General features: G+C 36.8%; 2 protein-coding genes across 15 annotated transcripts in view; both read left to right on the top strand.

Moving 5' to 3' along the window:
- The window catches only part of mast3b (microtubule associated serine/threonine kinase 3b), a 75,004-nt gene extending 56,733 nt beyond the window's left edge, over positions 1-18,271 (top strand). For 10 of the 14 annotated variants that reach the window (XM_087273478.1, XM_087273476.1, XM_087273471.1 and 7 more), the window contains 8 exons: positions 2,750-2,913; positions 3,854-3,975; positions 5,667-5,867; positions 6,099-6,325; positions 7,481-7,603; positions 8,611-8,744; positions 10,431-10,612; positions 14,357-18,271. In XM_087273478.1, the coding sequence (XP_087129604.1) occupies positions 2,750-2,913; positions 3,854-3,975; positions 5,667-5,867; positions 6,099-6,325; positions 7,481-7,603; positions 8,611-8,744; positions 10,431-10,612; positions 14,357-15,363 (2,160 nt within the window). In that variant the 3' untranslated portion in view covers positions 15,364-18,271. Of the gene's footprint in view, positions 1-2,749; positions 2,914-3,853; positions 4,416-4,684; positions 5,868-6,098; positions 6,326-7,480; positions 7,604-8,610; positions 8,745-10,430; positions 10,613-14,356 lie in introns of those variants that run through there. The other 4 variants (XR_015502435.1, XR_015502436.1, XR_015502437.1 and 1 more) reach the window with 2 other exon arrangements.
- A 5,027-nt stretch (positions 18,272-23,298) lies between these two features.
- On the top strand, positions 23,299-24,887 carry LOC147834757 (uncharacterized). The gene has a single exon (XM_087273510.1). The coding sequence runs from the start codon at positions 23,354-23,356 to the stop codon at positions 24,317-24,319; it is 966 nt and encodes a 321-aa protein (XP_087129636.1). The 5' UTR covers positions 23,299-23,353; the 3' UTR covers positions 24,320-24,887.
- The last annotated feature ends 236 nt before the right edge of the window (positions 24,888-25,123 follow it).

Genomic DNA, 25,123 nt, shown 5'->3' with positions numbered 1-25,123 from the left:
TTCATTGCAGACAATACAACAAACATTATTTAATGTATTCCTTGTGATTTTTATTTTGTTTTATTTTTTCAAAATAAACACATTCAATTATTGGAGTCAGCAGCGCTTCTGCACACTGTTAACAAAGGGCTTCCTTTTGTCAAAGTACACTTTTACTGGTATTTGTGGATGTAACTATGTAATGTGGTACTTGGCAAAGGTTTGCCAATGTAGTCCTGAGCCTGAGTGGTGATATGGCTGATAGATGAATGACACCAATGGCATCTGAGGCATCGGTAAATCACGGTTGTTCAGCTTAGACTATGCCCTTGTGCCCTTGTCCTTTACACACTGAAATTCTACCAGATTGAATCCTTTAATTATTTTGTGCACTGTTCAAATGTCTTTCTATCTTTCTTTTATGAACTTTTGTTTTTATACATTTTAATAATTTTTTTCACATATTTGTTGGCAAACTGGCAGTCTTTACTTGAGGACTAGACTAGATCTTTCTTGGAAACTGCTTTTGTACCAAACATCACCTGTTTCAAATCACATCATTATTTTACCAATTTACCTGATTATTAGCCCTAAATTGCTCCTGTACCAACTTTTTTTAAATTTGTTGCAAGAACTTAAACGTAAAACGTATTTATTTTGAAATAAAACAATAAACATCATGAGGAACACATTAAATGATATTTTGTGTGCAATGAAATACAAGTTAAAGTAAATTTAGAAATCACAACTTGTTTTATTGCGTTTTCCATACTGTCCCAACTTTTTCTGTTTTGGGGTTGTAAAATTAATTTCTACTCTCACTGCCTACTCTTAAACCAAGCGCATAGTAACTAGTTTCTTATTTATCATCTAACATATTAGAATGTGAAATTTTTAACGTTGCAAGGCAAGATTGTTTTACTGAGAGCGCTCGGATGGATGTTTTTAAAAAATGTGTCCTCTGGAAGAATTTAAAGTTATTTATCATATATTGAACTGAAAAATCTAATCTTAAGTTTTAATGTAAACTTTTGTCATTTTTATTGATTTTGTTTTTGTATCATCTGGTATTATGAAGTTGTTGTTGTTGTTATTATATGTAATAAGTATCTTGCCATGAAATAGCCATACGTTGCGATATATAAGCAAATATATTTATCATCTCTGCTTTATATAGTAATTGATTTAACAAGGTGTAAGCTGATGTCTGAGTATCAAACTCTTATTTGGCAACAAATTAGCAAAATTGTGTTGAGTCGTACATCATTCACTTTGGTCATGATGGCTATTAAAAGCAGACCCTATCATTTATGACGTAAAAGCAAAAGTATTGATTTTATCCAGTCTTGGTGTTTTTTTCATAACCAATTCTGATACTGAATTAATTTCATCTTATTAAGCTAGAAACCAGAAAAAGGAGACAACGATTCTGTGTATATTAGCTAATTTGAGCAAATTTTTTTTTCAAATTATTTTGTAGAATTTTTAAGTATGAATTAAAAACACAATGATTTAACTTTGAGTTTATACTACATAAAGCTCACATGCAGAAAACAGTTGACAGGTTTGATAAAAGTGCTAATTCGTTTTCTGCCAGTAGGTGGCACTAAAACAACTTGTTATCATGATGACGAGTGAGTTGCTCTGCAGGTGCAGATTTGTTTTAAATGCAACCGCACAATCTGCACATTTGATAATATCAACTAAAGCACAAATACCGTGAATGTTGTTTATTTATAAACATGGTTAAATCAGATCAATATATGTTCTGATAATTTTTTCTGAATCTTTGATACATGTAAAATTGTAAATAATCACCTAAAGACGATAGGCTACAATGAAAACCACATAAGGCTTTTTATTTAATTCAAAAAACAAGTTCAATTTGATGGTAATATTATCATATCTCTGTCACAGTAGTGCTTATTTTGTTACTGACAATGCCCTTTCCTGACCACAATTTAGCCACAGCCATATCACCCTGCAGCCCAAGACCGGTTACTCACTGAAGCTAAGCAGGGCTGAGCCTGGTCAGTACCTGGATGGGAGACTACTAGGGAACACTAGGTTGCTGTTGGAAGTGGTGTTAGTGAGGCCAGCAGGGGGCGCTCAACCTGTGGTCTGTGTGAGTCCTAATGCCCCAGTAAAAGTGAAGGGGACACTATACTGTCAGTGGGCGCTGTCTTTCGGATGAGACGTTAAACCGAGGTCCTGACTCTCTGTGGTCATTAAAAATCCCATGGCACTTCTCGTGAAAGAGCAGGGGTGTAACCCCGGTGTCCTGGCCAAAGTCCCTCTATCGGCCCTTACGATCATGGCCTCCCAATCATCCCCTTCCACCGAATTGGCTCGATCACTGCATGTCTCTCCACTCCACCAATAGCTGGTGTGTGGTGGGCGCACAGGCGCCGTTGTCCTGTGGCTGCCGTCGCATCATCCAAGTGGATGCTGCACACTGGTGGTGGTGTGGGGAGACCCCCCTCATGATTGTAAAGCGCTTTGGGTGTATGGCCATACACAATAAATGCGCTATATAAATACACATTACATTACATTAGAAGATTCTCTTCATTTTCAGTGCTGCTGTGCCTCAGTCAAATAAAGATAAAACAAAAGAAATTGTTCCAATAGTTTCCTTTTTTGTGCAATTAAGGAGGTCTTCGTTTTTCTTTTCTTTTTTTTTACCATCCACCTTACATTCGATACTTGATTTTTTTGTGCAGTTATTCTGGTTTCTAAAAACTCAGCATTTTTATTCACAATTGTGTAGGTGTACAGCAGCACAGAGCACCTGGCAACCCCATCCAACCTGAGTTTTTCCTCAGACCGCAGTCATAGTGAAGAGATAGAGGACCGGGCAGACACTCACTACCATGGAGAGATCCAACGACAGGCCTCCACTGGAGACAAGAGGCTTTCGGCGCAGAGGGCAAGGTGACAATAAAGAATTATGTTTACTCATAAAATGCCAATTTACTGACATGTTGTGGCAAACAACTACAGCATATTAAACAATGCAGAAAATAACAGTTTTATGCTATATATTTTTAGGGCTTTTCCAGAAATAGACTTAAATAGAAATAGAAATAAATAAAATAGAAATAGATTTAGAAAAATAAGCATATCCCCAAGTGTTTTTGGGTAGTCGCTACCATCTTGCTTCTCATCTAAAGACTTTATCTACTGGTAAATGAAATAGGAGAGATTCAGTATCTCAGAGCTTGTTAAAAAAATTTACAATGTAATGAATTAAATAAGGATTTATTCAGGTAGGATTTTGAAAGAATTTCTTGCTAGACTTTAGTACACAGGAAAGTAAGTTAACTACACATGCTAAATATGTTTGGAATAAGGCTTATGTTCAGGATTAGTTGCATCCTATTATTTATAATTTACTCTCAACTATAAGAAGTACATGTGAAACAAGGTCATTATAAAACCTGGTGTTGCCTTATTTCTTTTTTAATCAAAATTTCACATTACTATCACTGTAGTTATATATGTGGATTAAAGCAGTGTAGATGTCATGATATTATGACTGAAATACCTGTATTATATGTTGAATTTGTGCTTTTATCTAAGCTTATAGCTGAATGCTATGAAAAAGCTACCTAATTTTAATTTTTATTTTTATTTTTTGTAAGTTAATGTTTTTTAACTCTATTTAATTTTTCACGTCTACTTATTTACTCTCAATTAGCCATGTAGTAAGTGGGAATGTTTATCCCATCAAGGTCCTGATCTCCCTGTTGGGTTTTATTTTAAGATGCTGGATAGCTGGTGATAGATTATCTTTTACTTGTGTGTTTTTATTGTGGCACAGTTAGACGTTATTTTTCCTATGCACTTTAAATGCATGTTTATTTTTTTTCAGCCTGCGCCCTCGAACCTCCTCCAGCTCTTCTCAGCCTGAGCGAGCTGTAAGTCCTCTAGTGGTGAGCAGCACACACAGCCTGGAGGCCATGCCTCGTTTCGCTCTGTCCACTGATGATGAAGGTAAGCTGACTGACAATTAGCTAATTATTCAACTATAATAAACATGTTGTATCACATCTGTCAATGGTGATCCTTTTGAGAATGATCATGAAATTGTATTAAAAGGGGTAGTTCACTCCGAAAATTAAAATTTGCTCACTATTAACTCTTTCTCTCAATTGGTTCAAAATCTTTGAGTTCTTTCTTCTGTTGAGCACAAAAGATGATATTTTGAAGACAGCCTGTAACCACTGACTTCCATAGTAGGGAAAATAAAAACTATATCAAAGTTGATAGTTACAGGTTTCCAGCTTTCTTCAAAATTTTCTTTTGTGTTTAATAGAATAAAGAAACTTGTAAATGTTTGAAATAAATAAAAATTATTAAATAGTGACAGAATTGTCCTGTTTCTGCGTGAACTATCCCTTTGATTAAATATACAGTTGAAGTCAGGATTATTAGCCGCCCCCCCCCCCACCCCCCCTAATTATTAGACCGCTTTTTTTTCCCCAATTTCTGGGAGTTTTACTGGGAGAGGATTTTTTTGAACAATTCTAAACACAATAGTTTTAATAACTCATTTCTAATAACTGATTTATTTTATCTTTGCCATGATGACAGTAAATAATATTTTACTAGATATTTTTCAAGACACTTCTATACAGCTTAAAGTGACATTTAAAGGTTTAACTAGGTTAATTGGGTTAACTAGGCAGGTTAGGGTAATTAGGCAAGTTATAAAAAAATTGCTTAATAAGTTTGTCCCTAAAATGGCTTTTAAAAAATTAAAAACTGCTTTTATTCTGGCCGAAACAAAACAAAAGACTTTTTCTAAAAGAAAAAATATTATCAGACATACTGTGAAAATTTCCTTGCTCTGTTAAACATCATTTGGAAAATATTTTAAAAAAGAAGAAATAAATTCGAAGGGGGCTAATAATTCTGACTTCAGCTGAAATTTTGAATACAAAATTTGTATTTATTAAGTTGTTTAACTTTTATTAATTATTGTAATAATAAAGTGGGATTGTAATAATTTGGATTAGAAAACATTTTAAAAGTAAAAAGTTTGGAATCAGAAGATTTTTTTTTTATGATTTTTGAAGACGGCTGTAAGAAGGTTGCTCACTCTGTTCTGTAACCTTTTCACTTTTATTTCGCCTACTGTATTTTTTCTATGGGCTGTGTTCCAGACATCAAAATGATAATTTACTTATATTTACAAAATATATTTAGGTTTGTCAGGAAAAACACTGGTCAACAAAGTCTGTTCTCTGTATTTTAAATACAATTTAAAGAGTGAATTAACAGATCAAATATTCTTGATTTCATTTCATTTTACAAATGTGTGTGTATACATTTTATTTTTCTCATTTAGTTGCCTTACCACAATTAGACTTCCCACATCTCTTTCAGCCCTTATTTAAAAATAAAAATCCCTGCAGCACTCAATAATGATGGGGAAAAGGGCTTTTGAATCTGATATGTTTTAATTCTGCTGTCTGATGATTTTCTCTTTTAAAAAATGTATAAAAAATAAAAAAAATAAAAAATCCTCTCCTCAAAGAAAACCTCTTATGGATTGTGCAGAATTGTATTGAAAATGTGTCCATTAACAATGTTCAGTCTTTAGTCTTTCTATTATAATACTAGAAAAAATTAATAATATAATAATGCAGTCACTAAGGTGGATTTGTGTTTTAATTCTGCAGCTGAAGTTGTCGTTTCTAACCTGCGAAGAATCAGGCTACGTAGCAACAGCACAGGAACGAAACACTCGTCTCCAAGGGAACAAGGGGGTCCTCCATGCTTTGGAAACCAGCTGGAGACACCCGACAAACAGCGACTCTCACCAGGACGCAAAGTCCCCAAATCCGCATCAGTGTCCACTCTCTCACTCATCATTACTCCAGGTCAGACCCCAAACACGGCTACCAAAAAACACAGCTACCATAGCAACATCTCAAAAGTGTCCTTTTCATATATAGTAAAATAGTACAGTGGAGATGAAAATTGTAAAACAGTTTATGAACGCATGTAAGTCTTGTAAATTTTGAAGATATTTTTATTTTGAATAAAGCTGCATTTGATTAAATCACATCCGTTGGAAAGACCTTTTTGACGTTTTTCATTTTTTCCCCCAGATGACGGGAGTGGCAGCCTACAGGGACGCTCCATATCCCCTCGTTCATTTTCCTCCAATCCCTCATCGCGAGACTCCTCCCCCAACCGAGACCTGTCGCTCAGCATCAGCAGGCTCCGTCCCCCAATCATCATCCACAGCTCTGGGAAGAAATTTGGCTTCACGCTACAGACTATACGTGTTTACATGGGAAACAGTGACATCTACACCATACACCACATGGTCTCGGTGAGCAGAGAATCATTAATAAATCTTCCTTTCACAAAGCATCCTGTCTGAATTTAGACACTTAAAGGTGCTGTATGAAAGTTTTTGATTCTTCTAAAGCACAGGTGTCAAACTCAGTTCCAAAAGGGCCGCAGCTCTGCAGTTTAGTTCCAACCCTAATTAAACACACCTGATCAAACTAATTGAGTCCTTCAGGCTTGTTTGAAACCTACAGATAACTGTGTTGAAGCAGGGTTGGAACTAAATTGTGCAGGGCTTCGGCCCTCCAGGAATTGAGTTTGACACCCCTCTTCTAAAGCTTATAAATAGTATAATATGTTTGCAGATAGTAAAGAAACATGCCAAGTAAGCATACTTTTTATCATAAAACAATGCTGAAGTCAGATATATGGCTTTGAAAATGTATTTTCCGTGCCGAATTGCTTTCTTTGTTTTCGTAATATTTCAGCAGCCCGGGTTACCGCATGTCATTCATTCATTCAAAAGGCTCTCATAGCATGAGAAATGTGACCTCCGGTGGACAGTAGCAGACTCAGAGAGATGCAGATTGAGTTACACCAAAGAGCATAGTATCAAAAAGAGAGGGTGCTCCAGCAACACTTGAAATAAAGGAGAATATTGAATTCAATAAGTGGCAACATGTTTCGGCATTATTTCATTTCATTTTCTCGATTACTACAAGTGTTGCTAGAGTTCCCTATTTTTCATGATTATTAATCAAAGGTGATTTCATGTTGTACAGTAAAGCAGGTTCTAGTAAACCTGCTTTACTGTACAACGTGACATCGCCTTTGATTAATAATCATTAAAAATAGGGAACTCTAGCAGCACTTGTAGTCACCCGGCCTTCACCAGAGATTTACTACTGATCACACAACTGTCCTTTCCTGACAAGATGTGTGTGACAATCTCAGCTTTGCTCAATTGCATTTGTGACTTCATTTTGATTAATTGCCCAGCCGTGCTTTCATTCTATGAAGTATAAACTTTGCAATGACTCCACAAATCCCGTGTTTGGAACTGTGGAGCGTGATCATTTATATTACCTGTTCGTGTAATGTTTATACGTCAGTGCTGAATTGATATATTTTGCGTCCCAAATTATGTCTGTATTTTGATCCATGTTTTGTGCTTCTATTTTCCCCTGTCTGTCAGGGTGTGGAGGAGAGCAGTCCTGCCCATGAGGCTGGACTGCGAGCAGGTGATCTGATCACTCATGTGAATGGAGAATCTGTGCAAGGTCTGGTGCACACAGAGATGATGGAGCTTCTCCTGAAGGTATTTAAAAAGCAGCATGCTGGGATTCGCTGAACCATTGTGTAATATTCTAAAGTAGACCATAAACAAAATGTCATTTGAGGAATTTTGCAAAATACACACATTTTAAAACACATACTTAAAGAGATAGTTCACCCCAAAATGAAAATGTACTATTTACTATCACTATTTACCTAAACTTTTATGAGTTAGCTTTTTTTCTGTTGAACACAAAAGAAGATCATTTGAAGAAGGTTTTCTGGTACCCGTTGACTTTGATAATAGGAAAAATATATACTATGGACGTTAATGTTTTTTTCAAAACAACTTATTTGTGTTAAACAGATAAAAAAGAACTCTGTCAGGTTGGTTACATGTACAGGATGATGAGTAAATGATAACAGGATTTTCAGTTTTGTGTGAAATATTCCTTTAAAGCTGTATTTGACAGTTGGTTTTACCATGGTAAGAATTGATTATTAGGTCTGAAGCACTTTAAACTGTTGTGAAATCACTGTTGCACATCATTGCACATGTGTATTGGTTATTTAATTGGTTTATATTGGTCTTACTATGTAAAAAATGTATTAAAGTAACACAAAATGTTCATTGTTAATAAGTTTTGATAAATACAGTCATAATTTTATCATCAAATGTCAACAAATGTATTTGTCCATAAAAATGTTCAATGAATGGAATAATTTAGTTATCTGAAAGGCAATTTTGACTTTTGATAGTAATTATTACAACACATCTACAATTATTTTGACTATTCAAACCTTTAACATTTATTTTAATGGTCTGTAATGATCCATAACTAAACTAGTAAAATGTCAATGACTGTACTATAAATTCAACAATGACTGAATATAGATAGTTTGTCAATAGTTTATAAGGATTTTTTCGATAATTAATTCTCAGTAGTAACTAACAAAGTAATTAATAAATAAATAATATAGAATTAAGAGAGGTTTTTTTATCATCTCAGTTAGTTTCATCTACTTTGTTTTGGCTGTTTTGATGTACAGAGTGGTAACCAGGTGACTCTGCAGACTATCGCACTGGAGGACACGTCTATAAAGATCGGTCCGGCACGCAAGAGCAGATGTAAAGGAAAGATGGCCCGCCGCTGTAAAAGCAGATGGAAGGACAATAAGGACCGGTCAGGAGAATTAATGTTCTTATAGCTCATGTTTATTCAGTTATTAAATAGTGGTTGGGTGTTTTAATGGCTAGTTCTATTATTCAGATATCAAGATAAACAGTGGAACCTGTAATGTCTACATGCATAATACAGTTTTACCCTTATGTACTGTTGGGGATGTTTTCAGTCACTCTGGGGTGATTTTGTGTCTTAATTTGGTCATAACTTTTTCTGTGTTTCAGCTAGCAGATTAATTTTTAATTACAGATCTTATTTTGAGAAATGCATTGAATATATATATATATATATATATATATATATATATATATATATATATATATATATATATATATATATATATATATATATATCATACTTATATATATTACTATCATATTTATATATATTACTATCATATTTATATTAATATTTATATTCATATTTATATTACTCCAACAAATTATATATTTCGTTGGTAGTTTTCCCTGTTGGGAAGAGGTAAAATTATTCATTTGTACTGTTGGCAACAATAACCCTTTAGATAGGCCTGTTGGCCTTGTTTCTGAATTTTATATGGAGTATAACAGCAAATTAAAGTGTGTGTACGTGTATCTGTGAGTGTGTGTGAGTGACCTTTATGCACTTACCTTGATGTGTCTAAGAAAATCAAAAAATGCATCTCAGCTCTCAGAACTACATGGTATGAATAAAAACAAAGACTCTATTTATGTACCATAAAATGTGGTTATAATGGACGTCAATGGGGCAAAATGCGTTCAGTGATAACATTAGTGATATTGGCAATAAAAGAGTTAAAAAAAAACTGTAATTTTTCTTAACAAGGCAGTAGTTTTGATCAGGACTGAGGTTGATTAACAGAAATATATATTCGTATTTATATATGGATTTCAATTACATTTTAATTTGAATCAGTATTGATTAGTAATCAATATTTATCTCAGATGGTAACTCATAAAGAAACATGGCATGTCTAAAACAAACTTTGTGTATTTTCATCAATGTTTTTAAATTGCAAATGAGAAACTCATTAAAATATCACAATAACAGAGTTTACATAATCTACTATTGGTGTATGCTTAACATTTTTTACAAATGATGAGAAAAGAATAATGGCACACCTCAAAATCCTTCTAGACTTTCCCAACATAGGAATTGACATCACTTGGAGCAAGTCACATGCTTTTATTCTCTCAGTGCTTTAAAGGTTGTTATACTTTTTTATTACCCTGTAGCAGAGTTGACTACAATGTAGGGACATACACCATTTATTATTTTACTATTGGAATGACAAATAATACAGAAAATATATGTTGCATGCAAGTGTTTAACTTGGTAAATGGATGCAAATATGAATATTAGTCTTGAATGCATGTTTCAGTCAAAAATAGGTCAACCAGAAGTTAAGTTAATATTTTCAAGATAAAATGTCCCTAAATGCACATTATTTTTTTAGAAATAACTTGTGTAATATTCAAAACAGTTAAATAATAGAAGGTTAAGGTTTTATCTACATGCATTTGTAGATGCATGTTTATCTAGATGCATTTCTAGAGTCACCCATAGTATATACAGGCTAATATGTTGTCTTTTTCTGATGTTAATGACGTTCTGTTTGATGCACGTGCAAGAGTTAATCATTCATCGAGGTTTGCTGTTAACCCAAATAATCTGTTGTGTACACAGGAGGCGCAACATGCTAAAGAAGCTGTCCAAACAGAGCACAGTTATGCACAGCAGCCGCAGCTTCTCCTCTGGCCTGCATCACTCTGTGTCCTCCAGCGAGAGTCTGCCAGGCTCTCCTACACACAGCCTTTCTTCAGGACCCACAACACCCTGCCGGAGCCCCGTTCCTGACCACACCACTGGTATGACCTGACTGCTTTGAGAAAGGAGAAACAATTTCAGCAAAGTCGTCATACCTTAATTGATCAGTTCAACTTTGGGAAAATTACAAAAAAATATTCAAAACTAAATTATTTGTGATGTTATTGTTGTAATCAAGCTTACATTTAATTGTCAATTAAGTAAAACTTATCCGTGAGTTGATTTTCAGAGCAACAGCTCTGTTAGCTCAAACCTGCTCGGGAGCAAGCCTATTTCATATAAACAGGATTAGATTAGGTAATTTCAAGCAAAGGTAATACTGAAAGTATGTACCAAATGCTGATATTTTCTAATTAAACTTATGCAATCTGCACTCCGAAATAAAAGTGCAAAGACTGTCATGGGGTTGTTGTCCCCAAGAGTTTCAAAAAGAACATTTATTAATATGGACTTTTGGAGACAAACGCATACTATTTTAAGGTACCAGCATTAGTACAATTTATCTATGATAATAGACATGCACAATATTCTCCTTTATATAATTTTTGCAGTCATGCATGTTTTGACAGTTAATTATGACAGTGATTTGATGCTTTGTAAAAATTGCAGATGCATTTACCAATATCCAAATGCTTTTTTGCAAAATTAATTTAAACTGCCAGTTATTCCTTATGCCGATTAAGAAACTTGAATAGACCTAGGCTACTATAATAAAGAAAAACTAAATCAGTTGCTAAATACTCTCGACACATGAAAGTGTAAAGGCTGCAGCCCACAGTATACGTGTAAAGGTATTGCGTTTCATATTTAACAATTGCTGGGAATTTTATGCTCACATGGACTAATGAACATAACTTGTAACGAAACACCAAAACACATATTTTGAGCGGTTGACAGTCATATATTTGTCCCACGCTGCTAAAAACACTATCAGGACACATATATTTCACAATAAAAGTGAAAATTTGTTGTTTTTGTGTAATTTCGAGCAAATTCGTTCTTCCGGTTTGAAAATTATTGAAGCTGCATCACGGCGATTAGATCCTTGTGTGTATTCCAGCATGTAGACTGGCTGTCCGTACTTGGGAGTACTTCGTGACGTCTCTGAGTGTGCTGCATTCATTCATGAGAAAGACTTGGTACTTACCAATCAGCTCGTTCTATTGTGTATGTGGTGCAACTTTATTAATATGCATGATAGCTTAAACCATTTGTACCTGTACAGTGTTCAGGCGGCAGAGAGACACCATGTTGTGTTGCCAAAACAATGGGAGAAGAAGAATTGTTTGGAGATATGAGTCGTCAGTTTTGCTTTTGTAATTTGCTGCCAGGAAGGCTTTGTTTTCATTTCCTGCTATATGAGCGCAACAGAACTCACGTGTGGATTACAGTGCACACAACGCTCGACAAAAATACGTGTCTAAGGAAAAAATTTTTTACCCGATAGCTTTTCTCATGGAAATGTTGAATTCCGGAATTGCTGCTAGTCTCCTTTTAATAAAAACGTGGCTCCAGTTGGTGTTGATTGTCCTGTCTCTATAGATTTGGAAAGCGATCAGTGGTCTTTGTTTATTCAGATTGCAAAGTTAGTTCGTCAGCAGTACTCTTTCAGTGTTTAAAAACGGACCTTAGTCAAATGATTTCTAAGTTACTTAAGTACATTAATATCACTACAATATTATAGACTGAAAGATCCGTTATAAATTCTGCTCTCCGAGTGTAAACATGTAAACACCGCAATCAAGCTATTACCGTCGTGGAGGATTTTCGCCGCATTTTGTGATGGAAATAACACGGCTTTCTCATGCTACCTACCGAGTGCATCTAAGTTTCTGATTAATGCTGAGTTATTTTTTTTATCTCATTTGCTGTGCGGTATCAAACATTGCACTAAAAATACATGCTTCCAGCAATTCCTCTGATCAAATATCTCATTTGTCACGAGGGGCATGGATGAAATTCTTAAATGAAAGTGCCAAACTGCAGTTAAAGTCCACCATTTATTAATTTGTCAAATAATTTGATTACTGATGTCCATGAAACACAGTCACTGTCTTTCTGCCCGCGTCTGTGTGTTTGTGCGTGTGCCCAAATCGAAACTCCCATTTTTATGCAAATTTTTATGCACCTTCACTTTTTCTGTCCTTCGACACTCCTCCCTAAACAGAGCTGGACAAATCAACTTTCCTGATTTTTTTCAAACTAGAGGTGTGAAAACACCCTGCTGAAACGGGGGTTTCATGGCCCTTTAATCAGATTATGTCATTACGCTACTGTGCCATCAGCCAATCATTGCATTGCTCATCATGACTTCGAGGATCGATAGATCTGTCCTTCACAACACATGCAGCGATCTCAGATTAGTTCATCCAAATATTTTAATCTGATTCGCAAACTTGTATAAAGAAACAAATTAGTCAGAGATCAGTTATCAAGATAAATGTATCCAGGATCTGTCAAATCATCTTAGATTATTTAAGGGAGGTGTGAAGAACAGACCCCAGGTGGCTCACAGGTGATTAATTTTGGGGTGAATTGACCTAAATTGAAAATGATTTTAGGGGTTGTGGGGGATTTCATAGATTTTATAGCCCTGAGTTAAGTTTGTTGCACGCAGTCTAAAATTTGTATAAACTTTTTGCATGTAAAAAAATATGCAACCTCACATTGTCGGCCACATTTACCCACAACCACTAAAACGTATGTACAGCATAAAATGTAAAAAAAAAAAAAAAAAAAAAGGCTGCATCCATAGAAAAATTTTTGAGAGGTGTTTTGACAATCAAAAGACTTTGACTTCACAGCATATAGAGCACTTTTTAACAAAACAAAGTGTGTAAAATAAAGACTGAATGTGAAGGATGCTTGAGAATCATTAATTAAAGCTTATTGTATGCTCGTCTCTATTCAAAATTAATTAGTTCACAGAAATTTGTGTTTTAACACGGCTGCACCATTGAAAGCAAAGTATCAAAATGCCACAGATTTTTTTAAATAAACCGATAATCCCATAGCTCATCCTCTTTATGCAATGGATTGGATGGACATAATTTTTTCTGAACTTTATTTTGAATAAGAGAGAGAAGAACTTAAAGCATGACTGCTTTAATTGCCACAGCCATATCACCCTGTAGCCATAGACCAGTTACTCCCTAAAGCTAAGCAAGGCAAAACATGGGAAAACTAGGGTGGTTGGAAGTGGTATTAGTGAAGTCAGCAGGGGGGTGGGGGGGCGCTTAACTTGCTGTCTGTGTGAGTTCTTGTGCCCTAGTAAAAGTGAACCATACTTTCACTGAGTGCCGTCTTTCTGAAAAGACGTTAAACCGAGGTCCTTACTCTCTCAGGTCATTAAAAAGTCCCACTTTTCTTAAAGAGAAGGGGTGTAACCCTGGTGTCCTGGCCAAATTCCCTTCATCAGCCCTTAATCATCAGGACCTAACAATAATCCTCATCCACCAAATTGGCTGTATCACCGTCTCTTCACTCCACCTGTTGCTGGTGTGTGGTGAGCAGACTGGCATTGTTTTCCTTTTGCTACCAACACATCATGTAGATGCTGCACACTGGTGGTAGTTTGGAGAGACCCCCCTCATGAATGTGAAGCGCCTTGAGTGCATGGCCATACACGATAAATGCGCTATATGTGTTGTTTTGTGATGTTTGTTTGTCTGTGCATGACAATTTTTTTACATAAGGAAGACTTATAAAATTTTAGACTTCAATTTGCGAAGCCCTTTATAATTTATAATGTGTTATTTATTTTTTTTTTTCAAACATCTGTTCAGATACCGGCCTGCCCCAGAACGCCTCTCCATGCTCCAGCTCTCCGAGTTCACCGGCAGTTCAGATGCGTCCCAGTTCACTGCACGGACTCGGGTCTAAACTTGGCAACCAGCGGTACACTAAAGTGGGCAGACGGAAGTCCACCAGCAGCATCCCTCCCTCTCCTCTGGCCTGCACCTCCTCTCCACAGGCTCTGTCACCTCAGCGCTCCCCTTCACCATTACCCAGCATTTCCAAAACCCTCCACTCCTTCCACGGCAAAACCCTCTCACCCCCCACCATCATTCGGCATGTGGTCAGACCCCGAAGTGCAGAACCTCCACGTTCTCCTTTGCTAAAGAGAGTCCAGTCTGCAGAGAAACTTTCAGGGGCGTTATTCGCTGACAAAAAGCCACATGCGGCCCGTAGACACACCCTTGAGGTCCCTCATTGTGAGCTGGACGTCTCTGGAGACGCTGAGGGAGAGGTGGCCTGCGGTTCGGTATATACAACAGATCACGGCAGGCTTGGTGGATACTTGTGTGCCCAAAGATTAAGGGACTGGCCTAGCGAACGCATGGAGCAGATTGTGGTCATGCGTAAACTCAATCTGTCTGAACGCAGAGATTCCTTCAAGAAGCAGGAAGCTGTGCAGGAAGTGAGCTTTGATGAGCCGGATGCTCCACAGACTTCCGCTCAGACAGGCACATCTACTGGCACGCGGCCCAAGCATATAATGGGCGAATCGCAGTCGGAGGAGGAATGTGTGGCAAGAAGAAATCCGTTGGTTCCTCAGATTGCCGTGCAGGGATCTGAGAGCGAGGAAGCGGATGATTGGAGGCTTTGCTCAGATGAAGATGAAGACGAGGCTGAGGAAAACGTGTTGCTTACTCGGAATCAGGGTGAGCCTCGGATCCACACCGCTAACATTTCCTCGGTTGCTACATGTGAAGCTACTGGAGTGATTACAGTTACAGCAATGCCAGAAAATCATCCGAATCCTGAAAAAAGCAAACTGATAAACAGATAAATGAGTCAAGGACTGTTACAGTACGTGGTTCTCCATTTGGACTCCCCGACGCACCTGCTTGCACATTTGAGCAGCACAGAATTCCAACGATTACAGAGTGAAGTATTTTATTAGCATGTAAATGGAAGTAAGCTAGTCTTACGCAGGGAATAATTAAGCTTTTTTTTATTTATTAATATTTATTAGAGTACTGTTGGCCAAAAAGAAAACTAAAGTACGGTTGCTGGTCTGGTTTTCTCACTTTCTGTGAACCTGTCGAGAAGGGAAACTGAATGATTTTCTATGAAAATGTGCAAAAGCATTGAATTCATTTCATTTTCCAAGAGCTTTTCATTTTTGCACAGACTTTGTGTACGGTTTATAAAGCTGCGAGTTCAAATGCTATTTCAATGGAATAGTTAAGTGGTTCTTTTCATGCATTATTCCACATTCTCAAAGTGGTTCCAAAGCATTTGCAATCATCCATGCGTAAAGACGATAACAAAAATACTGTGGAAAGCCAAAAAGGTACTTGAAATCTGGTAAATGTTGGTCAAGGTGTTTAAAAAAAACAGGAGAATTTATTGTCTAAATTACTATCTTATATCAAACCAAATAGATGTTTTAGATATTTTTTGTTACCTGTTTTTTATTAAAATGAATTAATGAAGTTTAAGAACAAATTCTATGATTATAAATAGGGTAACAATACTGGAATTTGATACCAATCGGTACTAAAATTTTAAAAACGTCCATTTCCTGTGAATATTTGAGCGCTGTGAAGCCTGTTCTTTAAACATCACTGATTTGCCATTGTGTTCACATGCCTAACAGAAATGACTGTGATTGGTCGTGAAGGTCATCGGTTCACCGAACTCACTGCTGCTTAGTGAGTGTAATCACAGGTACAGGGACACTAGAGCATTTCAAAGACACGTCGATCAGCTGTATTGACTATAAGTTGACATAGATCTGCTGATAAATCACGGCTTTAAAACTCTCCAGTGTCTCTGTATCTGTGGTTACACACAATAAACAGCAGTGAGTTCGGTTAACTGATAAACTTCACGGCCAACCACAGTCATTTCTGTTGAGCACGTGAACACAATGGCAATCCAGCACTGTTGAAGAATGCATTCCACAGTGCTTAAATGTTAGCAGGTAATGGAAGTATTTAAAATTCCAGTACCAATTGATATAAGATACCAGTATCATGACAACCCTAATTTTAAATAATTATTTTAATTTATATTTAAAATACAGTAAATTCCGATCATGAGAAGACAACTTAAAGATGTGAAGATCTTCTTAAATCCAAACAAAAACGTTAATTTTTTTTAAGGTAAAACTTTTAACGCACAATTAATTGATAGTTTCTCAAATTGTTCTTCCTGTATGTTTTTTTCACCCAGCTTTGCATGTTCAGTTTACTTGCAACCTAAAAATGTTCCCATCACAGGGTTTAAGGTAAATGGAACCTATGACTTTTCTAAGAGATAGTTAAGCATGCAGCCTCATGCTTCATGCTATCTAAAAACTTACACTGAATAACCGCACAAAAAACAAACCACATCATCACGAGCTTTCCGCGGACCGTTGGCCTGTCAGGAGTTCTCACAAGCTTTTGTACTTGGGATAATGTTTACATTTTTTATATATTTGGATTATATTTTATATATTTGGACGGTGTAAAGGAATCTGTATGGCCTGTTTTAACTTGATTAGAAATGAGTCAGTGGGTTGAGGTTTCAGCTTGATCATTGTTTTAAAGTTGAACGTGATGTCTTTGTTTAATAGGCAAATCTCACCAACACTGCACACATCGGACTGGATGTTTGTGTTTAAATGCATGAGTATCTTCCAAAAACGTTTTTTCAAAAGACGTCGTTATTTGTATTTAATAGGACAGTATTTTTATTGCATTTAAAGTGCATGAATGATGTCAGAACTTTGTTAATATTGGACTTTCAGAAGAACAGCACATTTCTGTATGGAATTTTTAAGGTTTATTGTTAATTGCGACTTTTGTGTTACTTTATGCATCAGGCTACTGTAGTCGTAAGCACTTTTTGTGACACAAACTGGTGTAATTTTTTAGTAGGCCGTATTTTTCCCGCCTGTCAGACAGCCGATTGCATGCTGCATGTTAAGTGAATATACAGTGCACGTTGACATGGCGACCTGAGTGCAATATGTGTTTAATGGTCAAGTATAATCAAGCATTTGAATTACAGTAATGTTACTAAAAGCCTAATGTTATGCAGACCCTGTTGTGACATTTTATCCAATCTGTAATCACAGACTTTAGTGGATGGATTGTTTGTCATGTGGATCTGGAGCATGTTCAGATGAACAGGGTCACTACTGTTACATTCACACTAAAGCTTCACAGCACTCAAAACCATCATATCATATCATATATATATATATATATATATATATATATATATATATATATATATATATATATATATATATATATAATGTCCAAACTTGGCCCTGTGTCCGAAAACAGTGTCCTGCAGAGTTGAACTCCAAACTAGTTTAATTGTGTGTGTGTGCGTGCGTGCGTGCGTGCGTGCATGCGTTTAATTAGTGACCGAACTAAAATATGTAGGACACTGGCTGTCCAGGGCCGAGTTTGGACACCCCTGATAAAGACTTGTGTTTATATGGATATATACATACATACATACATACATACATACATACATACATACATACATACATACATACATACATAGATGCATACATCCACGGGCACACACACTGCTCTGCTGATGGTTTCTTCCATTTTTTTCCCTAATTGTCAAGAACTACAAATTATTGGTATGTGTTTGTAAAAAAATACTTTTATATATATTTTTTAATGTTTTAACTGTTTGTCAGATGATGTTTTGTAATAAATCATTGACTGGTTAAGAGGGAATACTACTGCCTTTTTATTTATTTATTTTTTTGGTTGATTCAATGTAATATATATGTATAAGCTTTCTTAAAGCTGAAAACACTGAAATAATGAAATGGCAGCCCTGAATCCTGATCTATGAAAATTAAAAACGTCATTTGATGTATCAACAACTGTAGATTTTTTTATTTTTGTTGAGGTTACACAATACAAAGAATAACATCTTGATGTCTTGATGACTAAAAATGATATTCTTGAATTTTTTATATTATTTTTTAGGGGTTCACCTTTATTGTGATAGGACAGTGGAGATTTTAAAGACAGGAAAGTGTGGGGTGCAAGAGATCAGAAAGAAGCTTGAGCCGGGAATCGAACTCGGGTCTCCGTGAGCACCTCTGTGCTGTGTCGACAATGTTTTTCTTATGAAGGGCCAGAAACCAAACTTGTTTGAGGACTGTTAGTCAAGAGTAAATACCAAACTGTATTACTTTTAAGTATTTATGAGTAATTTCCTATTATTTAAAAATAACTACAAAATAGTGCTTTGAATTATATTAACTAATGCAGTAATTTTTTAACTTTTAAAATAAATGTATTGCAATAAAAACATAAACTATCCTATTAATAACTAAATTTAATTCAAAGCTGAATACTAAGCTGCATTTGCCTTGATTTGCTAGCTGATGTTTTGTGCATTGTCCTCTGTCTGTCGAGTGACAGTATTTACATTTTTAAAAATCAGATTCCTTTACAAAACCAAAGAAATGACATAACAAACAAAAGGTTACATAAATTGGAAATGACGATCTCTGTCAAAGATATTCATCCCAACCACCTACCCATCATTCTCCTCTTCTCAAATGGGATGGTGGGCCAAATCAAAGATTAGCATAGGCCAGCTTTGGCGCCCAGGCTCTAGTTTGTGCTTCTCTGCTCCAAATACTAGGCTATTGGTGCTGACATTTTTGAATAATTTAATTGAACACCATTCTATTTAGTGCAAATGTTGATTTTACAATCACATGCTGAACAAAAAGAATTATAGCTTAAAACTTCACATGTCAGTATAGTGGTTTTACGGGTTGTCCTTGACTCATAAAAACAGTAAAGGAGTCCAGACTTTTTGCCATCAGTCTGAAGTTCTGACTAAGCAAAGCTAATCCAGTATGATTGTGCGCTAAGGTCCTGGGGGGCACTGAAATGAAGTCTCGTTACAGAAAGTGTGGATCTTAGCAGGCAGCAAACACTAAGCACTTCATTGTCAAGTTGCAACAATAAAGAATTCAATTCAATAAAGATTAAAGATTCTGCTGGACCTTCAGGTAAAATTTCAATGACAAAGCTATATCTGAAACAGGACAAGAAGAAAGGTTTAAATGGAGGACATTTAAAACTTAAACTGAAATCATTTAAATCAGAGGTTTAACTGAACATTTTTAAAATGAGAACCAGTAAATGGATAAATCGAACAATTTGATGCCATGATCTGAGAAACGCACCAGTCAGGAGTAATGCGGAAATTTGTGAAACTGAATATTAAACAAAATAAATTAAAAAAATTAAATATTGATGATCTCTTAAAATCCAAATAAAATGCAACTTTGCATAAAACATTTATTATATATAAAGTTCTTTTACAGAAAAAGTGGTTTGCCTTAATACTCTATCAAAATCTGAAGGGCAGTGCCTCTTATGGTTCATTTCCACGTAGACGTACGGTTCTAACAATACAGTGTGTATTTATTTCCATTGTGGAAATTACCAAAATAGTGAACTGTACCACTTTTTTAGGACCCTTTTCTTAGGGTACCTATACAACAGTGTTGTTTAAAAGGGTGGAGCTAGACTTGCTGCTGAACACTATTGGTTTACTAGGAATTGTCACTTGCATCTGCATCAAGAAACAGAAACAACATCATTGAAACAACGGCACAGGAAAGCACAATTGTAAAACACAGATGAAACAGTGCCACAAAAGTATAATGATGGTGTGTACCCAGCTATAAATCATGCTAAAATAAAGCTCATCTTATCTTGTGACAACCATATGGCAAGAAGCAAAAAAAATGTTTCTGCTCTATGTCTTCCATTGTTGTTTATGGGACTTAAATGCATGACATCCAATCAAAACACAAGCGGTGCCAGTTTATTTTGCAACATCTACATTTGAAATGATGAATTTAACTGCACAAAAGGCACAATGGCGCATAGTTTTCTTCTATGAGTGAGAATGATGTCAATAGCGACTTTCTTGTTTACACCACTCTTACTGTACAAAGAAAGGGGACTGTTGGTGGTTGAAAAACCAAATCTCACTGTATTGTACTAAGCTGTACTATGCCGCTTAGTGGAAATGAGGCATTACAGTAAAAAATCCCTCTGCTGGTTTCACCATCACAACATCCCACTAGCTATCTAACTTTCACAAGTTTCCGATCCAGATATTGGTCAGTCTCAATCCTCCTTCGCTTCAGTGGTCAAAAAGATTTGGCCTGCATAGTGATGTTGCATTGACACAACACTTGTAAAGTGAGTGGCAACTTCTGGTTTGAATGTTAGTGATTCTGAGTTCCAGATCATTACACCAGCAATGCACAGTAAAAACATTGTGAAAAGTGATTTTGTGCCACTAGGTGCTGCTCTCTTTTGCCATTTTTACACTGTGGCCTACTAATCGGGTCACTTTACTTGGTTTATTTGGCTTGATTTGCTTCTAAAGTTTATTACTGATTCAATATCAGTATTAATAGCTCATCCATTTGCTATGATCCCTTTTTTAACCTTCAGAGTGGCCACGTTCCTGAACGACCACCAACCCTGTATGTTTTGGATGTTTCCTTTGTCTTTCACACCTATTACTGGTCTTTCAGTCTCTGCTACTGAGCTGATGATCTGAATCAGGTGTGTTTGGTTAAGGAGACATGGTAAATGAGCAGAGCTGGTGATCCTTCAGGAACGTGGTTGAGAAACAGTAGACTTTGGCATATGAATGGGGCCTTCTAAATGGAATGCGCTGTTCAACACCATGCAACTTTTCTATGCAAAGGATCATGGGGGTCTAGCATTCCCCAATGCTATCCCTCATTCTGTGGGATACAATCCAGTTTTGAGCGCATTGGTTCAGGGGACACTTCAATATGTTGGCCATGCTTGTTTTCACTCAAAAGTGCCATTTGGCAGGTCATGTAACCCATTTGGAGTGTACCAGTAGTATAGTTGGGACACTTGTTTGGACTACTAATAAGGGTGTCACGATCCTCCAAATCCTCGATTCGATTACATTTTCGATTCTAAAGGCACGATTCGATTCGATTTTCGATTATGAATAATTAATTAATGACCAATTAATTATTTGTAGCCTACCGTTTAAACTACCTGACCTGCATGGTCTTTGTTTTACCCATAAACAAATCATACAGTAAATGAATAAAGGCAAGATACACACATAATTACCACCTGTCAATCACTTTTTCTGCGGGACTCGTGAATAGGCAGTGATCTGTGTCGTTATAATGGCGTCGGTAAAAAAGACGCACAACCAACAGGAACCAGCCAACAGTATCTGAGGTGTTCGCTAAAATGACAAAGTACAAGTGAGTGAAAGATTGAAGCAGTCCTCTGACTGCCTGGACCTGCTGTCTCGAGCGCAAGGCTGTATGTGCGTCTGTGTCTGTGTGGTCACGTGATGTGCATTTTCAGAGGTAGAGAGGAAGGAGGGCTGCTCAGAAATGCTACACGCCACTGTGGATGTCAAATCGTTGTCGTTCTAAAATGCCATTTAAAAACAAATATAGTGTAAACAGGGCCTGAGTGTGTACTTATCGCGAGTGAATTTGCAACGGGGGCGGGCGAAGGATCGCGATGCCGGTGTTGTCTATCGGACGAACCGTACATAATACGTACATAGCAGAGCTTGCAAAACTGTGTTTTTTTTGTCGACAACACGAACGTTGTCAACATAACTCACTGGAAATCCAAAATGCTTACACACCGGGCAGAGGGTTTAAGCTCTGCTGACGGGTCTCCTGCTTCTGCAGTTTAACAAGCACTTCAACAAGCCTGTTTTTTTCCCGCTTGGCAAGCCAAGCTGACGTGACATGGGGGCGTGGCAGCATCGACGATTCTATTTTTTTATTCGATAATCGAAATTGAGCATAAATTTCGATCGATTTCGAAATCGTGACACCCCTAACTACTAATATGACTTATTATTCCTGGTCACTTTATCACAATAAGTTGTGCAAGACAGTCATTTAAAATGACCCATCAGTGCCTTTTGCTGAAATTGGCCAGTCATCTTTTTTACATCACATTTTCAAATCAGCACAGGTCACTTGAAACCTCATCCAAGGTTGGGCTAAAAGATTACCAGGTACTATGAACTATACGCCACAAAAAAAACTATCAAGCTCTACCATGAAGTGAAAATGTGCCATAAATAGCTGTATTTCCACTATTGGGCCAGTGCGAGCCAGGGCTTTTTTTGGGCTGGACCATGCCAATAGCCCCGAGGGCAGTGAGGCCGAAATCATGTCATGTTTTCCACTGTCCCAACGTGGCACGCAAACCCCACCCACTGAATGCCCCTCAAATCAAACATCACACATCCCACCCAGTTCAGCGGGAATCAGGCACATAAAGCACATAATCGAATCATTACAAAACAATTAAAAAATGGAAACAACCGAAACCAAAAAATTACACCATTTCCCTTATTTTTTGCCGTATGTACTCATGTCTTTTTAACTAACAAGGAAATAGCATAGTACTACTTGTCCACAATCATCCTAAAACAAGGTAGCAAATTAATCAACTGTGTGAAAGAATTCTCATAAAACATTTTGCTTATAGCAATTTCCGTTCACATATTTGTTACATCTGTTATTTCTTAATATTAGATAATTTGGTACCAGAGTTACCAGATTCACATTTCCATGTAAATGTTTAACCTGATTTGTCACATTGTTTGCTTTTGCACAGATTAAACCATGTACTTTGGCACTGACCTTTCATTCCATTTCAAAATAAACTGGTCTCAGTTCCTCTGCACACATATCTCTGGATGTTAGACCTACTAGCAAGACAAGAATAATCCTTTTAAGCATGGGAAATCATCCCTGCACCCCATCTCCAGCAACTATTGACAGCATCTACAGAGTTGCCCAGGACAATGGGATCCTCCCGGACATCACACTTGATGGGACTGTGGCAAATCTACTGTCCCTCAATTCCAGCACTGCACTCAACCTGCAGTATACTGCCATCCAGCAGAGCCTGACCGCAGACCAACTAGTCACTTTAGATACCAACCTGACCTCTATTTTTGGACAGAATGCAAACGTATCTTACGGAGGTGTCGGCGTTGTGGCACTAGCTTTGTCTTTCCTGCTTGAAACTCTAGCATCCAGTATTGTCGGTCAAATGGATGGCGTGACTCCAGACCCATTTAAGAAGGCTTTTGGATCAGATAACTCTTCAGAAATTGCTAGCATTGTGAGCGAATATCTCAAGCTGGTTTCTAGGAGGGCCAATGACATTGAGGACATGGGAGAAATAACTGAACTCTATGACCAGAAGTTGAAATATGCTGTGATCGAACTTTATGAAACCATGACTGTGGATCACCAGTTGAACACTTACAATATTAAGCAGTGGGTCAATGGAGCAGCGATTCACCTGCACATGAGGATTCATGGGATTCGTTTAGCATCTGTTCCTAAAGGCACAGCTGAATCACTGCGTTTGTCTTACAGAACAGGGTTGTCAAGGTTAATCCAGCTCTACTCTGGTTACTTGAGGCAGTATGTAAGAGAGCGGTCCACCACGCAAAGTCCTCCGGTAAAAGCAGGATACTTGATTGTTGAACCTGGTAAGAAAGTTAGACACCGTGTGGTCCACAATACCTGCCAATCACAGGCCATTGCTGCGGCAGTGGTCAGCCGAATTTTAGCTGCACAGAATGTTGGAAAAATAGAACAATTTTTTGATGAAGCTGGTCAAATCTTGGACCTCCTGCTTCGACAGACAGACTCTTTTAAACTACACAGACAACAGAAGATTCAGTCTTAACTTTTAGTCTAAACTTTATTATTGTTAACTATTTTTACTGATGTTTACTATTTTTCCCGATTTTCCTGATACTACTGTATGTCTAATGCTACATTATAACAACCCAGTTGTACCCCAACGTCATGGGGATGTGGGATTTTGTTTGAAAATGAATATCGGGTTGACGTCAATGTCCAACACCAACATAAATTCAACTTAGTCAACCAAACCAAATGTCTAATCATGTTACACTTTAATGTTGTGTGGAAGTTACTACTATGCAATCTATCAGATGTTGGATTTTGGTCACTTTCCAACACAACCTAAAATCAACCAAATATCAACGTAATCTGATGTAATATTGGACGTCAAAATAACATTGTCCTTAGAGGCTGGATAGACATTGAGTTTTGGTCACCTGATGTCATGACCTAAATCTAAACTAATATTAATGTCTTATGATGTTTTGTGCCTGCTGGGTATATTCATAATTTTGCCATACTATGTTAACAATGCTAAATGCTAGGTTACGTTTGAATTTCAAACATCAGAAGTATGTTTTTACCCTATTAAAGGTTGTTAATCCAGATTATGCAACTTGTTAATTCTTGATTGCAAGTAAAAAAAAACTGTCTAAAACATTTATTACTATGGCTCAGATTATGCTGTAAACCAGGGGTGTCAAACTCAATTATTAGATGGCCGAAGCCCTGCACAGTTTAGTTCCAACCCTGCTCCAACACACTTACCTGTAGGTTTCAAACAAGCCTGAAGGACTCAATTAGTTTGATCAGGTGTGTTTAATTAGGGTTGGAACTAAACTGT

The sequence above is a fragment of the Danio rerio genome, chromosome 11, assembly GCF_052040795.2.
Source record: "Danio rerio strain M-AB ecotype USA chromosome 11, GRCz13ab, whole genome shotgun sequence".
NCBI classification, from domain to species: Eukaryota; Metazoa; Chordata; class Actinopteri; order Cypriniformes; family Danionidae; genus Danio; species Danio rerio.
This window is presented reverse-complemented; position numbering and strand designations above follow the sequence as displayed.

Coding starts and splice junctions, on each gene's coding strand:
- LOC147834757 (XM_087273510.1), top strand. CDS start 23,354: ATGGGAAATCATCCCTGCACCCCATCTCCAGCAACTATTGACAGCATC.